Consider the following 18265-nt stretch of genomic DNA (forward strand, 5'->3'; position numbering starts at 1 on the left):
GTTGGGAACAGTGGTGATGACAGCGTTCAGGTCCTTGTAGAACTTGTCCTTGATCTCATCCGGGTTGGTCATGGTGGGTGCGTAGGCGCTGACAATGGTGGTAAACTTCTTCCCGTTGCATAAAGGGAGTTTCAACTCATCAGGCGATCGTTCACTCCTTTCGGGGGGCCAGCCAGCTTGCCAACGAGGGTTGTCTTCACTGCAAAGCCAACTCCAGCCTCAGGTCTCTCTTCAGGTCCGCAACCACTCCAAAAGAAGGTGTAGCCTGTGCCTCGCTCACAGAGTTTGCCTTCTTCTGCCAGTCTGGTCTCACTTAAGGCAGCGATGTCGATGTTGTACCTGGCTAGTTCACTTGCAATGAGTGCTGTGCGTCTGTGGTCTGTCTGAGTCGCCTCTGTCCAGAAGCGTACGCACGTTCCATGTGGCAATGGTCAATGGGGTGCTCCTTGTTTTCTTCTTTCTTTCCTTTGTGTGTCGACCGCTTGAGTAGGGTCCCCATGAGCCGCGGTATGCTGACTAGGGTGGTGTGGAGCAGGCAATGTTTAGGGCACCTTTTCTAGCCCCTTCCTCATGCCATGGAGGTGAGCAGTGCTGTCCTGAAGAGGGCTGCTCAGTCGCTCAGGGGGCTGCCGATCTCCACCGCTGCTCCAGTCGGTGAAAAACAATCCTATGGCCTGAGCCGCCTGTGTGCAGGTCCGCGGCTACGACTGCCAGTGTACCCACACCTGTTGCTTCGTCGCTCGCCTGTCGCCACAGGGCTTGGGAAAAATGATGGTATGGGATGAAGGATGACTCATGACTTGCGCGATGACTTTGTTTATAGTGAGGAAGAGTTGCGCACTGTCGACCTCACTCTCTTGTCCGAGACCGTCTGTATCCAGTGGCAAGACGAGGTCAAGACGACTGGAGATGGAAACGGATGCAGTGGATGAAAACGGATGCAGTGGATGACCAGGATGTCCTATGTGCCTCATCCTGCCCTCAGCACTCCACAGTGCTCTGCTGCAACCGCCTTCCTCTCCGTTGAACCATGAAGGTTTCTTCCGCAGAGTCCGCTGGATCCAGTCTTCACATGCTTGGGTAGACAAGCCCTAACTCACCGAGGGTTTGAGACCTGTCGGCTACCCTCACCTAGTTTAGCCAGCCAGTCAAAGCCGTTGCCCGGGGGTTGGGCGCTGCCGCATGCTAGCAGCTTCTAGGACCCATAAGTGAGAGCTGGGTGCCAGTGGGGACCAACAGAGGATGAACCACTCCCGGAAGAGCGTGACAAGCACCCCCTCTAGAGGTGCTACCCCTCCCGTGCACCTCCTAACCCCCACAGTACAACTAGTATCTCAAGGACTGCAAACAGATTTTGGCCAAAAATACAAGCTCAAGGATCATCAGGCAGAAAAGATGACAATTAAAAAAAAAGAAAAGAAAAAAAAAAAGTCTATCGGCAACAGACCAAGATAGCCAACAGCAAAGATGGCAATCACAAAAAAAACAAGAGAGGCAAGGCCTTCAAGACTCACTTGTGATACACTTTAAAAAAAAAAAAAAAAAATCTAATCATTAAAATGTGTTCTGTATTTATTATAAAGCTTCGGGTTAAAAAAAAAGAAAAAAAAAGAGTCCTAACCAGATCTGAACCCCGCGTGTTCGGGTGAGAAGAAACTGTCTTACCCATTACACTAACATGGCTCCTTAACTGACGTTCTAAAATTTAATATTTGAACATATTTTTTTTAAAGGGCGATAAATCAATTGCGGTATTCACAGTGAGAACGCTGTTTAAATCATATTATTCTGGTGTGTCTTGGGCATTCAAAAAATCTTTAAGGGCAATAAAAAAAAAAAATTCTTTTTAAGTCCGCGGTAAAGGAGACGTGGCTATCGCCGCAATCACACTGCAACATTTAGCCGTTTTCTCTAGATCTAGATAGATGTACAAGTTTACGTACATCCGCCGGGAATGTAGTACGACACGGTCGATTTAATTTCTCTTTTATGTTCATTCTAGTTTTATAGTTTTAAAGTTGATATGAAAATTTAGTATTCTGTTAAACTAATAACATGTAGAGCCAAGTACAAGTACTTCTAAACGTCGTATGAAGTGAAAAGGACTTCATTTTGAGAAAAGTCAAGACTGGAAATTTTTTCGTTTCATCGTGATCAATTCAAGGGTATTAACTCGCATGGTTTACAATTTTTAACTGTGAATTCCGACTGATTCTGTGGATATTTTTATGGCAGTTTGGGGTATTGGATAATCCAGTAAGTGATGAGGCGTTCACAAATCTTTCTCTGAATAAATATTTAACGGTCTCCTTCTCCAACTTTCCATCACATGTTATCATGTATTGTCCATTGAACATAGGATTGAACGGGCAGGTCAACAAATTGAAATAAAATGGCGTCGTCCGTGTTCGCAAAGAATATGAGCACGCGCTTTGAATGTGTATAAATATGTGTACGCAATTGATTTTTGCCCATGACCTTCAGGGCTCAGCCAATAGATCTGTAAAGTCCACTCATAGTATTGATTTTAGTATTTTCCAAAAAAGACCACTTGGGCGAATGAACATAGTGAAAGCCCTGTACACTGAGAGTAAAACACACAAGCTTTTTATGTATTGAGTATAATTTCAAAATGTAATGTTTAAGATGAGAAAGATCAGTTTAAAGCAAATTAAGTCCCCTAGCATTAATTACAGAGTAATTTCCCTTTTTTACTATCTGCACCAAAACGTTTGCAAAATAAATAAAACTTCCATGCTTAGCAAAAGAAGTTCCTGTATGAACAAAAAATGATAATAATGACTGCTCTTGTTTTTGTGTCAGAATAACAGATCAAAGTGCCAAGTTTAGAGAATACAAAAAATATAAATATAACAATAAATGCAGTTTGCATATAATTTGGCTTTTTTTTTTTTGTGCCCGTCCCAGAGGTGCAATATTGTTTTAAACAAGATGACTGGAAAGAACTGAATTTTTTCTATTTTTATGCCAAATTTGGTGTCAACTGACAAAGTATTTGCAGAGAAAATGGCAATGTTAAAGTTTACCACGGACACACAGACACACACACACACACAGACAACCGAACACCGGGTTAAAACATACTCACTTTGTTTACACAAGTGAGTCAAAAAAACAACAACCACAGATACAAAATGGGGCATCTATCTCAATCAACCCCACAACACAGCAGATGTTCTTTCTCATGAGACAGGCATGTTTACTGGTATATAAAGGAAAGAGAGACTGAACCCTAGGCTGCCTATATGATGAGATAACTCATCAGTGCAACCGTGTGCACTTCACTGCCACAATGACAAGATAACTCGTCAGCAAAATATTCAGACTTTTCCCTTGTTTGTATTCAGTTTACCGACAAAAACACTGGTAGCTTTAGCTTGGGAAATCTCTCTCGATTCCATTGATAGATAGAAACCCCATCTCCATCATGAGGCAGTCCTTTATTTAAATGATTTGGATGGGTTACCGTTGCAGTGTCTTGCCTGGCTCGTTGCACGCTCAGCAAAATGGCGACGCCCAGCTCAAGCTGTGTGATCAATGTGCACTAAAACAACCAAAACTTGCTTTCTTTAACTCATACTCTGAAGGAACTGAAGTGTCAACTCGAAGAAGAAGACAGTAATAAACTTTTTCGGACGATTTGATAGAAAATAAAGGAAGCAATGAAGAGACTGGCCAAGATATAACAAACAGTGAGTGACGCCAGCTGTACAGAGCAGACGACAGTAACACGACCGAATTAAAAGCAGTACACACTGCAAGCAACATTCTTGGCAATGAGCCAATGTGAACTAAGGAGAACTGGATAAAGTGTGGGGTAAGAGAGGGGAAGAGGAGAGGGGGGAAGAGAAAGGGATGGAGGCTGAGGGGGCAAGGCCTCACCTCTATTTGTCATCACTAAGAGTAATCACAATAAACTGTGTGTATATCTCTTTTATTGTGGTTGTTTTTGTATAATTTGTTTGTACAGGTATTATCCATTTGTCCAGAAAATACAATATTACCTGGCAAATGTTTGTGATGAACAAGTTGAAAATGTGACAAAAAAAATGAAACACTGATTTTAAAATTGTATGTCACTGAAAAGAAACAAAATTGGAAAAAAAGTGATGTGTTATGTATTCTTTACTTTTTACCTTTCAGAAAATATATACTTTTATGGGTCTCTCACTGATAACAAAGCACACAGAATTTTTTGAAAATATGTACCCATTTTTTGTGGAAAAAAACCTGGCAAACAGATTTCACACAAATCCCTGGCAGAGAAAGGGTTAAAGACGCATGTGTGATATCAATTTAATCCTCTCTCTCCCCTCAACCAAGTTGCTGGGTTTGTTCCTCCATACCTCCAGATGAAGGGAAGTGTTAATTAGCACTGACCTTTGTCTAAGCTTCAGCTTGTCAATGTGTTATAAAAAAAAAAAATAATAATGAGAGAGAGAGAGAGAGAGAGAACAATGTTTCCTCAATACAGTGGAACCTCCTCACTCCGACTCCCTCTAAGATGCGACCGGCACCCTCACGACCGACACACTTTATTATATAAAATAACTCTGTATTACGACCACCTCCCAAACGCGACTTGCAACCGAAAAATATTAGTCAGATATGACTTCTTGAGTAAAATTTGCCCCAAAATGACTGAAAATAAATCGAAAATGCGTGGTACCGATCTTAAAAAGTCGCTACATTCCCACTTTTTAGACAAAGACCGGAAACACTGCTTCATAAAAGTCGCTCAGAGTTATCGTCCTTCCAATAGCGTTCGCGCCTTTCGCCAAAGACGACACACAACGGTTCCACTGCACACAATTTCATCTCGGCTTCAGCTTCCACGTGCATTTTCACTTCAAGACGTCGGCATCAAAATCTTCACGAAAAAGAAAAGCCCTGACTCTGGAAGAACGTGTCAAGGTTGTTGAACGGAGTTCGCGTGGGGAAAGTGCCATTTCCATTGCGAAATCGTTGGATGTTGGTAAAACTCAAATCCAGTCAATTATCAGAGACAAAGAGTCGATCCTGACAAGATGGCAGAGCGGTGAGAGTGGGGACAGAAAGTTGTCAAAAATTCGCAAAACCACGTACACGGACATCGACGAGGAAGTGTGGGAGTGGTTTTGTGAAGCCAGAAGAAAAAATATTCCAGTGACAGGAAAACTGATCCAGGAAAAAGCACTGTGTCTGGCTGTGGGTAGTGGGTGTGATGGCTTCATGGCATCGAATGGCTGGTTGGAAAAATGGCTAAAACGACGAAATGTTCATCAGTCGTGTCTGAGTGGTGAGCGGGGAGACGTCAACCAACAAACTGTAGATGATTGGATTGGCCGTTTGCCACATCTTTGTGAGGGCTACAGCCCGGAAAACATCTTCAACGCGGACGAGACTGGTCTTTTTTACAGAACTTTGCCGTCCAAATCGATGGTAGTGAAAGGCCAAGAGGCAGCTGGCATCAAGACATCAAAGGAGAGGATCAGCATTCTGCTTTGTGTCAGTGCCACAGGGGAAAAACTCAAGCCTCTTGTAATTGGGAGGAGTGCCAAACCAAGGTGTTTCCAAGGACTGGACATGTCATCACTTGGGGTGGATTACAAATTTAATAAAAAAGCATGGATGACCTCAATCATCTTCACAGAGTGGGCCAATAAACTGAACAACAGAATGAAGATTCTGCAGAGACATATTCTGTTGTTTGTGGACAATTGCTCTGCACACACCCCCAATCCAGCTGTCAAACATCAAATTTGTGATGCTGCCACCCAACACCACCTCGCGTCTGCAGCCCTGTGACGCTGGAATAATCCAGGCTGTAAAACTGCAGTACAGAAAATGCCTTCTTCGCCATGTTCTTTTTGAAATGGAGAGGGATGGCACTGCCACTGGCACAGAACTGGCCAAGTCAGTCAGTCTGTTGGATGCTGTCTTCTGGCTGAAGAAAGCCTGGAACTTCTTGAAGCCCAGCACAGTGACGAGCTGTTTCAAGAAGTGTGGATTCTGTCCAGATCCTCAACAAGGTATGTGCATGTGTGTGTTTGTGTGCAAGACTAAGAGAGATAAAACTTAAATTTTGTGGGTATGTTTGTGATAACTCTTTATTTCATATACATTTTCTGACTTGTTTCCATTCTACATTTAAAATTCTTTATTCATTCACATCAATTCTGGACAATACAAACACAAAGGACAGAAGTGAGTTTTCTTTGTGTGTGTGTGTGTGCTTCCATTCTCTTTGTTTCACATACATTTTGATTTGTAATTTGTAGGTGACATTTTCTCTGTGCATATATATGTGTGTGTGTGTGTGTGTGTGTGTGCTTCCATTCTCTTTGTTTCACATACATTTTGATTTGTAATTTGTAGGTGACATTTTCTCTGTGTGTGTGTGTGTGTGTGTGTGTGTGCCTCCATTGTCTTTGTTTTACATACATTTTGATTTGTAATTTGTAGGTGACATTTTCTCTGTGCATGTGTGTGTGTGTGTGTGTGTGTGTGTGCTTCCATTCTCTTTGTTTCACATACATTTTGATTTGTAATTTGTAGGTGACATTTTCTCTGTGCATGTGTGTCTCTGTGTGTGTGTGTGTGTGTGTGTGTGTGTGTGTGCTTCCATTCTCTTTGTTTCACATACATTTTGATTTGTAATTTGTAGGTGACATTTTCTCTGTGCATATATGTGTGTGTGTGTGTGTGTGTGTGTGTGTGTGTGTGTGTGTGTGTGTGTGTGTGTGTGTGCTTCCATTTTCTTTGTTTCACATACATTTTGATTTGTAATTTGTAGGTGACATTTTCTGTGTGTGAGTGAGTGTGTGTGTGTGTGTGTGTGTGTGTGTGTGTGCCTCCATTGTCTTTGTTTTACATACATTTTGATTTGTAATTTGTAGGTGACATTTTCTCTGTGCATGTGTGTGTGTGTGTGTTTGTGTGTGTGTCTGTCTGTACTCTGTGTGTGTGTGTGTGTGTATGTGTGTTTGTTTGTTTGTGTGTATGTGTCTGTACTGTGTGTGTGTGTGTGTGTGTGTGTGTGTGTGCAAAGATGTCCAGGTTGCAGTGGCTACAGCTGAAGGGCCAGGTGAAGAAGAGGAGCCTCTGGGTGATGGAGCTGCTGCTCTGTTGGATGGTGCAACACTGGAGGAGATGACAGCTGTTGAGGAAGACCTGCAGATCTTCCCTGACACCTGCTACACAGCACAATCCACAGCTTCAGGCAGTGCATCTGAAGATGTCAAGGAAGATGCTGAGGAAGAGGAGCCTGAGGCTGAAGAAGCACCAGTGATTGACTTTTCCACAGCAGCAAAATATGCTCATGAACTGGCTCGCTTTGGACTGGCTCATGGCATCTCAATTCTTGAGAATATGAGTGATGCAAAAGTAGAGATAGAGAAAATGCACATCGTCAAAAACACTGTGTCCAAAAAACAATCAATGATCTCACAGTTTTTTACAAAACAATAGCCACATGTACAGAAGAGATTTCTATGACTGTGTGTACAGTATATGTAATGTTTAGTGTTTTAATTGACACTGATTTCATCATTACAGTTTTTCTTTCATTCATATGTGTGCGTATCTATGTGTGTGAGTGCGTCTGTGTGAAATGTGCCCAATGTGACTCCTCTCTATTAAGACCCCTCTCAATTAAGACCTAAATTTGGCTGATTTTTCAAAGTCTTAATAGGGAGGTTCCACTGTACAGGATTCCCTCGTACAACAAATCATTTCTTGGTGTTTCAGTTGTGCATATCATTTTTCTCCCAATTCTGATTGCTTCAAAACTGACCTAGCAGCTTCAAGGTCTAAGGAGTTGGTGGTGTCTGGTTCCTGGGCAGTGTCTACATCTCTATGGCTTGGATCCCTGGATCCTGTGTTGGGAGCACTGTCTTCACCACTGTCTGCCCTTCCGCGTATCAGACCACTGCCTGTCAAGAAACTACACACATACAGAGTTCCTTAATATTTCTGGATAAAACAGGTAACAGGATAGCATAAGATAGGCAGAAGCATTCAAGACTTTCCAACATATGATCTTGATAATCAAAAGCTGCAAATATTGAAAGAAAAGCAAGTACCAGTACTAAGTTCTTATTACACAGTCAACAAACAGGCACCTTTAGCACTTAATGGCACATTATGGTATAATAATCTACAGGCATACAATGATTACGAAAAGATTTGGGCTTTATTGTTTTTGGTTTGTCTAGTTAGAGGCTTCCAATGTGTCTAGGGCTGCCTAATACTTTTGAGAGCTGAAAGTAAACAAACAAAAATTAAAGAACAAACAAAAGATAGCACACAACTGATATAATTTTCATTTGCTCCCAAGAAGGCAATGTACACTTCTAATTTATGCACTATAAATGACTACTGTAAATCAGTCATCTGTATGTATTTAGTTTTAATAATCTAAAATTTTCAAAGATTTAGACCACAGGGCAGTATTTGCATACATGTAACTGGAGTTCAGATGTCCTTTAAGAATTTCAGCACTTAAGAATTTCAGCACTGACTGGCAAAGTACAGAATCAACACAAAAAAAGTTATACTAATAGTTCTTATACAGCACAGTCTGGACCTGAAGACTATACGAGAATATCTATGGTAGGTTGTATACTGACACACAGAACAGTGTAGAAGTTTAAAAAAAAGAAATAAAACGCACGTTTTACAAAAGATCCACTTTCTGGAACTTGAACAACACCAACAGATAATATAATGATGATGGAACTATAATGCACACATCATAGTAATGAACAACAGCATTAATATATTCATTATGTTATTTCACACTACATTAGTTATTTTACCACAGAGTCGCAGTCAGATATGAGAAAGACTGTCAAGATAATATCTATTGCAGACATAAAAAATATACACATATTTGTTTCACATCAATAATCTCACACTCAAAATCAATTGGCAGTACCTTCTTTAATTCCAATCACCAATACAAGCAAAAACAGAAACAAACTTTTTCACAGAAATGTATGTCAATTGTTTTGTAAACTCAAAGGGAGATATCTGTGTTTTGCTATTCATAACTCACAAATTTATTACGTTGCAGAATATTCCATGTATATTCTATTTATTACTGACAGACATCAACAACCAAAAAAGGAAACATAGAAAACAAGAGAGGCAAGGCCTTCAAGACTCACTTGTGACTGAGAGTAAAACACACAAGCTTTTTATGTATTGAGTATAATTTCAAAATGTAATGTTTAAGATGAGAAAGATCAGTTTAAAGCAAATTAAGTCCCCTAGCTTTAATTACAGAGTAATTTCCCTTTTTTACTATCTGCACCAAAACGTTTGCAAAATAAATAAAACTTGCATGCTTAGCAAAAGAAGTTCCTGTATGAACAAAAATGGTAATAATGACTGCTCTTGTTTTTGTGTCAGAATACCAGATCAAAGTGCCAAGTTTAGAGAATACAAAAAATATAAATATAACAATAAATGCAGTTTGCATATAATTTGGCTTTTTTTTTTTTTTTTGTGCCCGTCCCAGAGGTGCAATATTGTTTTAAACAAGATGACTGGAAAGAACTGAATTTTTCCTATTTTTATGCCAAATTTGGTGTCAACTGACAAAGTATTTGCAGAGAAAATGGCAATGTTAAAGTTTACCACAGACACACAGACAACCGAACACTGGGTTAAAACATAGACTCTGTTTACACAAGTGAGTCAAAAAAGGGGAAATAGTGCACACAAGCATTAAACTGAAACATAAAAAACAGAAACACAGCTGAAAGGAATGTCAAAACGCGTTAAACAGAATTACAAACCAAAGCAACCATACAACCATTCAAAATAACAACAGCAAAAAATCAACAAAGAACAACCCAACATTAGGCCTTTCACTGCCAGAAATGCATACTAAATAATTCAAGTGAGTAGCATTTTGCTTCAATATTATTATTTCCCTGACTGTTCGTACGCTTCTAGATCAAATAGTTTTCCTTTTCAAACATTAAGGTACATACAACATACCTAATATAGTGTACAGCCAATGCAGTTTACCTGTGTGGACAACATCAGTACAATAAATACGTTTTGAGAGAGAGAACTAAGACAAAAGCAAAGAATTCTCTGGCAGTGAAGGATCAGAGAAAACAAACCATGTTCACCAGTGAGGTACAGAAAGCAAGCTAATGGTTGATAGATCAGTCGTAAAGAACCACTCACTCAAAGTTTGCGCTTAAATCATCATCCTGCTTGTCACTCTGGGCTTCATTGTTTAACCTTAAAAAACACATGGAAGTTTGACACATTTACAGTGAATTTTGTGAATAGCTGTTGCCTGAATGTGAAAACAGCAAAATGAATTATTATCATAAAAAACAAAAACAAAACAAAAAAAGAAGAGAAAAGAGTGAAGAACTAATATGTCTCTGTACAATCATTAGCTCACCATTCTGAATAAATATAAACTGCACCTATTTGTTTCAGATCCTGTAACATCCTGTAAAGGCACGCAAAAAAACTGTAGCACAGGCCTCATAAAGAGAAATAAACTACCAAAGCACAAAACCAATGGAAATCGGGGGCTGGGGGGGGGGGGGGGGAACCTTCTGAAGCTCAAGTTTGTCGTTTTTATAACTCTTTCTATGTTAAATGGTTCCACTTCTGTTGCTTTAAGGCTCTGAAAAAAAATTTTGTGCACAAAAAGAAAAGGGGGGTGGGTGGAATCAAACTTTCCCAAGGAGAACATTAACTTTCCTTAAATCAATAGATTTTATAGAATTTATGTAACAGCTTGCTTCTGATCCAGTCTTTCCAATCGCCCCGCCCCCCCACCTCCCAAGTGTAGATCGGACCTCAAAGAAGCAATGATACTTGATGTAGATAATTGCATATGCCCAAATTCTATTTTCCTTAACCCTTTGAGCCCTGAGTCCCTGAGCAATTTTAACCCTTCTGCCTGAGCTCCTGAGCCAAAATCTGCAAATAATTGGTATTAAACCCTTTGAGCCCTGACCACCGCTCTACCGGTGGCAGAGAAAAATGACATAATGCCCGGCCACCGGTTGAGCGGTGCGTAAACACTTGAAGCGTGCAGTCTCAACCTGCCCCGTCAGGGCAGAAATCAGGGACAAAACGTGTGAGAAAACAACTGTACACATCGCAGCAAGTAATTGATATGCTTGATGATTTATCAGAAGTAGAGTATGACAATGATTACTTTGACAGTGAGGTGGAATTCGAATCAGATGATTTTGCTACAGATAGTGATGTTGAAAATGAATCTGAGCATGCAGAATCAGTTGATCAAAGGAGGCGTGTCAGGTTGAGACTCTGCACACTTCGTGGTAGAAAAGGAGGCGTGTCAGGTTGAGACTCTGCACACTTCGTGGTAGAAATCGATCTTTTTTATCCAAAGCACATGCACAAAACACAGTGAGGGGGCATGGCAATGTTGGTACTGCGTTCGCTTGCGTCGGAATATTACGGTTTTTCTGATTGGCTCTTCAATATAAGTAAACCAATAGCAAAACACGACACAAGTATTTACGCACCGCTCAACCGGTGGCCAGGCATTATGACACCCCTCCCCACCACTGGTAAACCGGTGGTCAGGGCTCAAAGGGTTAAAACCTAATAAAAGTGAGCTGTCAAAAGTCTCTTGTTCAGAAGTGAGTTAACAAATCAGGTTTGTCTGGTTTATGGCTAAATTTATTCATCTCGAGTAATACACCCCCATGTAAAATCATGTTTTTTGTTAAACAAAATCATTCCAAAAAAGACTGATACAATGAAATACAAAACCAAGAGTTATATATATATGATGCAATCACACTTAAGGATTTGAAGTCTACATTATAAACAAAATCAACAAAACTGACTTAATCTAAAAAATATACATACACTGAACCATTCATAACGACAGAGCCAAAAACATAAGGGCAAAAACTGATACTTACTGAGGACTTGCCTCCTGGCTGCCTGCCCCAGTGCTGCTGTCCACAGTCATGGGATTGGGAGAGCTGGATCCGGCTTCTGTTGCCTCTGCCAGCGGATCTTTGGCTTCCACTCGCATCTCCCCCATTGCCCCCTCCTGGCTCTCCACTTCGTTGGATGTGCTACAAAGGTCCAAAATCAGAAATGGTACTTAAGATTAAATTTTTCTGTGATGCTAAGCAAGCAGTAACCATGAAAACACATGGACAGAGTCCAAGTATGAAAAAACTTCACTTGAAAATGTCATTTTTCATTGGAAACAGCAATTTAATTTACCTTTAATTTTTATGACAAGTCAATGATGTACTGATGAAGAATATATAATACAATGCTATGTAACTGAAAATTTTCTCTGATAACACATACAATGTGTGCAAAAACATGTAATATCAATATTATTTGGGGGAGCATCATAAGGCACTCATTCAATTTTAAAATGTTGTCTGCTCCCAGCAATAAAACAGAAAATTTTACTCATATAAATCAATACAAATGCTCATCAACAAATGACAAAACAAAATGAAAACAAATAATTATACCTTTCCCAGTAGACAATGATTCGGTTTACATGCTGTATCATGAAAGTAGGATTCTTATGTTACAAAAATATGGTCAGACCAGTTCAAAACTTTCATTTTACAATCATCAATTTCTTGTTTCTTAACTTCATGTAATAACTTTTGCTGTGAAGTTATCACAGAAAATATTTCAACAAAAACATTCAATCAACAGTTGGCTTAGTTCCAATGCCAACATCATTTAAATAGCAACACATTTTTAGGGTATGCTAACACTGACCTTGACACGGTGACATCCACAGGTGGGGTATGTGCAACAGGTGAAGAGGTGCTGACGGCAGGCCCTGGAGAGGCCATGGAGGTGGAATCAGGTAAAGGCTGATCTTCAGAACCCTGTTCCAGGCTCTCCACTTTGAGATCACTGCTGGCTGCAGCTTGCTGGGCCTGCCCCTCACTGCCATCACCCACACTGCTGCTGCTGCTCTCTGCCATGTTGTTCTCCCCATCAATCACTGTCAGAACAGAAAGATCTATCCCAGTTAGAAAGAGAGAGGGTGTGGGGGTGAGAGAGAGACAGAGACAGAAAAAGATGATATGTATGGAGGCTGATAAAATAATATGAAAGTGATATATAATATATAAAAATTAAAAAAATAAAAAATAAAAAAAGTGAGCGGGTTACAATGACCTGAATGTCTTTAACCATATGTCTTCCTAACTGTTTTCTCTGCAGCTAGATTATTTTCTATGATTGTATGTAGGTATATCATGCTGAAATCCAAGCTCCTTTAACTTCCAAATTTGAACAAAAATGTGATGTGAAATTTTGTTATGTGGTTGGGATAAACATAGAAGATATGCAGAAACAGTATACATGCTATTTTATAGTTGAGCCTGCAAGAAATGAATAATGAATGAACCACTTCCCTGCAGAACATTAAAAATTTTTTTGTCATTCTCATGTGCTGAGTGAAAACTGGGTGTTTCCATTTAAGTGCCAGAAAAGTGGACTACTTCACAAGGATATATTCTTGAAATTTTGCACAACGATTGCTCACATATTGTACTTAACATTATGTAGATGAAAGATCTGTTACAAAATTCCATTGTATAACTGTTGCTATTGTTGTTTGAAACATGAGAAAGAAAATTTTCATGAAATCAAGTGGTTAAAAAATCTATTATATAACTGTTGTTATTGTTGTTTAAAATCATCTATTATATAACTGTTGTTATTGTTGTTTAAAATCAGAGTCGAATAAAATGATTCCATGAAATCAAGTAGTTAAAAAATCAATGCATCACAATTCCAGGATTTCCAGTCAATTTTTTTTGTTGGGTGCCTGTGGCCCAGTGTTTAATCAGAGCTTGATAGAAAAAGATACAGGGTGGCTGGCTGGCTGTTTTGGCACCTGGCCAACAGATACCACCACCCCCCCCCCTTCCCCTCTCCTTCCCCAGCTGGTGGCAGGTTTGACTCATCATCCCTCTCCTCATCTCCCTTCCACTTCCAGCTACACATATATAGTGACTGTGTGTGTTGGAAACTGGTTCATGTTGACTTTCAATTTACTCCTGGCCTGTCAGACTCTTACATAACTTTTACTTTCTCCCTTATGCCACAATGTGGATGGGTCCTGACAGTTACCATCATTATCCAAATCTGCACCTGAAACATCACTCTCACCACTACACAGTCCTTCTTCCCCACTGTCTATATCCTTCAGTAATTCCTGAGCAACTTCTAAAGCTGTCAACGATAAAAAATGAGCCCTGACTGATCTCTGCTAGATGACATCATTTTGACCAACCATGTCTGCAAGTAACAAGGAATTTCCTACTGCCAAGAGTTATACAGTACAGACCATACTAATCCAAGGGGTGTAAACAATCTTCATTCTAGAAGACAGGGGAAAAGAAAGATTATTTCCCTTCAACTATCAACCGTGAATTGCTGATGAAAACTGGACACAAAAGTCACATCCTATAACAGTGCAACAAAAAAGAGTTTAAGTCTCATGTCCAAAGGCAGGCAAGGGGTTAAAATAAACTAAAATGATAACATACATCCAACTGTCAGTGTTCACTTGTTACTTTCAGCTGTGAGGTGCAAGTGTTGTTTTTTCTACCTTTATGCATGGTCTTGGTATACAGACATGATACTTAACCCGGAGAGCGCGATGAGCCACGATCCTGGCTTTCCCGGTAAAGTGCGATGGGCCACGATCGTGGCTCTGTTTACATAAGGTCCGACATCATACGACTGTACTCGGCAGCCTTCATAAAACAGCCTCGTTCTGGTGTTACTGCCTCCCTGCTTGTGTTTGCACAAACTTTGACCGAGTTTATAAGTCCAGATCTTCGTATTTTTTGTAAACAATGAGTGACACTGAAGTTGACAAAGCTCAGGAAATGAGTGACCTTGTCACTAGTGATGATTCGTTTGCTGACAGGATTCTGATGAAAACGGCTTTGTTATTTTGATACTTGGGCATGCTGGCTTGCTTGTTGTTCATTCAGTTATGTGTCTCCAGCCACAAAAACTGGGGGGTGGGTGATGGGGGTGGGGAGGGGTGGTAAAGTGGGTTAGGCATGGGTCTATTGCGATTTCTTGACCAAATCAAGCTAGAAAACTGGAAATTATTTTGATTTAAAGCATTCTTGCTGCTTTTGAAAGCAACATGAGCTAAAAGAAAACATTTATTTCTGTTTTTGCCTGTGATTGCATAAAGTATTGTAGATGTGCGCGTGCGTGGCGTCGGTGGGTGTGTCTCAAACAAATAATACAATGCTTATAATTTCATTGTTTCAGTTATATTCATACCATGATTCTGCAGCCAGAACATTTTCTGCACAGTTTAATGCCAATCTTGAGATTTTGACTCTGTAAAAGATGTGAAAATACCTATAAACATTGTGGTTGACGTTTTTGGAAAACAAGTGTGCAAAATTTGTTGTTTATATCCTCTGGAATATCTCCAACTACTTACAAGGTACAGCCTTTTTCTTACTTTTATCTGATTCTTCATTCACTCTACTTTCCAAAAATGTATAGGTTTACCTATTTATTCTTACTGATAAGCATACAAATGCCCCAAATCAGAGCACAGGTAGCGGAGGCAAACTATCCCTTTGTTTTAAGCATGATTTCTGTATGTATGTTTTATTATATCCAGCACTTTGAGGGTTAAGATTCTAAACCCTGGCATTTCAATCAATGGATCATAAGATGACTGTTTTGTAAGTCCATCCAAAAGAAGAAGACAGAAATCTTTTTATTTCACCCAATCGACATCACGCCACATGCCAACATGAATAGGTGTTTGGCATTTTTTTCCCCCACCTGCCTTGCATATTTCATTAATTATTTGTTTCTGAGACAAGTAGATCAACCACATCAGTGGTAAAAAGGAGAAAAAAATATTCAGCCTCCATAAACTTTTAAGAATGTTCACTGCACCCACCATTTCTGAAACCTCAATCAGCCGGCTAGTCATGAAAATATCTACTCGGCACACGGTTTTCATCAACATTACTGAAGTGTGACACCTCTTCATTCATATCATCATCCATTTGTCGAAAATATTCTGGCAAAAAAAACAACAAACAAACAACAACAAAAAACCTTTCAAACTCATTGCCAGAATCATTGTTGAGGAAGAATTCTAGACTCTCCTAAAACTGTGGGTGTGCCATCATGACCTGCATTAGAAATTCATTCCGAAAAAAAATTGTAAAACTTGAGGAAACTTGCAGAATCTACTATGATGAAAAGCAAATGGAAGATGTCTCCTTCTGAAACCAGAGACATGACTAATAGAAGGTCAAGGCCATAGGAAATCAATTGTGTGGTTCGTCCGTCGGGATTGACAAGGACCATCTAGTCATCCTGGGGGTGGGTGGGTTTTTTCTCTTTGGGTGCGCAGATGACTGGTCAGGCCAATCCGCGCCCAAAGGTTCTGATGCAGTGTGGACAGGGGATGGTGGCGGCTGTCGGGGACTTGCTGGCACTGCTTTTCCTGGCCTGTCTGCGTTGCTCTGCTGCAGTGATTCTGTTGGCCTCACAGGATTTGGCGCCTTTGTGGACAGCTGAACGTCACTTTGGTCTGTCCATTGCTTTCAGCTCCCATGTGTTGTGGCTGATGTTGAAGGCCTTTAGAGAAGCTTTCAGACTGTCTTTGAAGCGCTTCTTTTGGCCTCCATGGGAGTGCTTGCCATGTTGGAGTTCGCCATACAGCAGTTTCTGACTGATGACTTGCGCGATGACTTTGTTTATAGTGAGGAGTTGCGCACCGTCGATCTCACTCTCTTGTCCAGTCTGTATCCAGCGGCAAGGCGAGGTCAAGACGACTGGAGATGGAAACGGATGCAGTGGATGACCAGGACGTCCTATGTGCCTCATCCTGCCCTCAGCACTCCACAGTGCTCTGCTGCAACCGCCTTCCTCTCTGTTGAACCATGAAGGTTTCTTCCGCAGAGTCCGCCAGATCCAGTCTTCACATGCTTGGGTAGACAAGCCCTAAATCACCGAGGGTTTGAGACCCGTCGGCTACCCTCACCTAGTTTAGCCAACCTGTCAAAGCCGTTGCCCGGGGGTTGGGTGCTGCCGCATGCTAGCAGCTTCCAGGACCCATAAGTGAGAGCTGGGTGCCAGTGGGGACCAACTGAGGACGAACCACTCCCGGAAGAGCGTAGGAAATCAATCAATGCTGGCATGAAATTCAATCATCTTAAGCTGGTCAACAACAGTCACCACTGGCTGCAGATTGGTAATGCTCGGCAACTTCAGTCACCATTGGCTTGCTGAAGGTTAAGGTTTCTGATGTGTGAATGATTATACGAAATTGACACACACAACTTTGGTCTCTGTGTTCATTTGTTTTTGTGTGATCAAGATGGTTTGTGCACGAGTATGTGCATTAAATTCTCCCTTACTGGACTCTTTCACATTCATCCTGACACACCATCTTTGTTTCATGTGGGATCCTGATTCACAAGGCCTTGTTTTAACACACCTGACCAGAAAGCCAGTATCTATGGGTTCAAGTCTTGCATGGACTGGGATTTTTACTTTCCCCACAGCGAGATCAAAGGTGGTGGTCAAGTCTTTCAAATGAGACAATGAACAAAGATTCCATGTACAGATTGCACTTAACACACATAAAATAAACCACAGCAACAAGAGATGACCCTGGTAAAATTCTGCAGAAAATCCACTCTGATACCAACTACAATCTTGCAGACAAAAAAACCCAAAAAACAAGGGTGGCACCAGATTATTGCAACACACTTTCTCCAGTAAGAGCAGGCAGAATTCCAAGCTGAGAAATCTGCTGAGGCTGAAATATAATTCAATATAACATTAAAACTGAATCTTCCCAACTGTCACTAACCTATGTCCATGTTCCAAACCATGACCAAAAACCTTGTATGAATTAGTGTCAACGTTGTTAATGAATGTTTGGGAAAAACAAAACTGAAAAAGTATTAAGTACAACTGTGTGAATGGCCTGTACTGTAAAAATGATCAAATTTAAAAATACAGATGATAACTGACTTTTTTCCTTGTGAACAGAATAATGAAGAAAAATGTAGCAATTGTGTGTCAATCAGTAAACAGAAACCAGAGTTCTGACTGAAACACAACAGGGCAAATCAAGACAGGAAAATATGTGATCGTGGTTATTTGCGAACATGGACCCAATAACTGACCATAATAATAATAATGATATTTATAAAGCGCTGAATCTTTTGCAGAGACAAATCAAAGC

The 18265-nt window shown here is 40.4% G+C and overlaps 1 protein-coding gene across 7 annotated transcripts in view; it reads right to left on the reverse strand.

Annotated features, from left to right (window-relative positions):
• LOC143283116 (serine/threonine-protein phosphatase 6 regulatory subunit 3-like) overlaps nucleotides 1-18265 on the reverse strand; it is a 146173-nt gene that overhangs the window by 15944 nt on the left and 111964 nt on the right. For 6 of the 7 annotated variants that reach the window (XM_076589249.1, XM_076589248.1, XM_076589246.1 and 3 more), the window contains exons 23-26: nucleotides 12775-13006; nucleotides 11940-12098; nucleotides 10204-10260; nucleotides 7796-7945 (exon numbers count right to left, since the gene is read on the reverse strand). In XM_076589249.1, coding sequence (XP_076445364.1) covers nucleotides 7796-7945; nucleotides 10204-10260; nucleotides 11940-12098; nucleotides 12775-13006 — 598 coding nt within the window. The remainder of the gene's footprint in view (nucleotides 1-7795; nucleotides 7946-10203; nucleotides 10261-11939; nucleotides 12099-12774; nucleotides 13007-18265) is intronic. The other variant, XM_076589250.1, reaches the window with a different exon arrangement.

Source organism: Babylonia areolata, chromosome 6, assembly GCF_041734735.1.
Source record: "Babylonia areolata isolate BAREFJ2019XMU chromosome 6, ASM4173473v1, whole genome shotgun sequence".
NCBI lineage: Eukaryota > Metazoa > Mollusca > Gastropoda > Neogastropoda > Buccinidae > Babylonia > Babylonia areolata.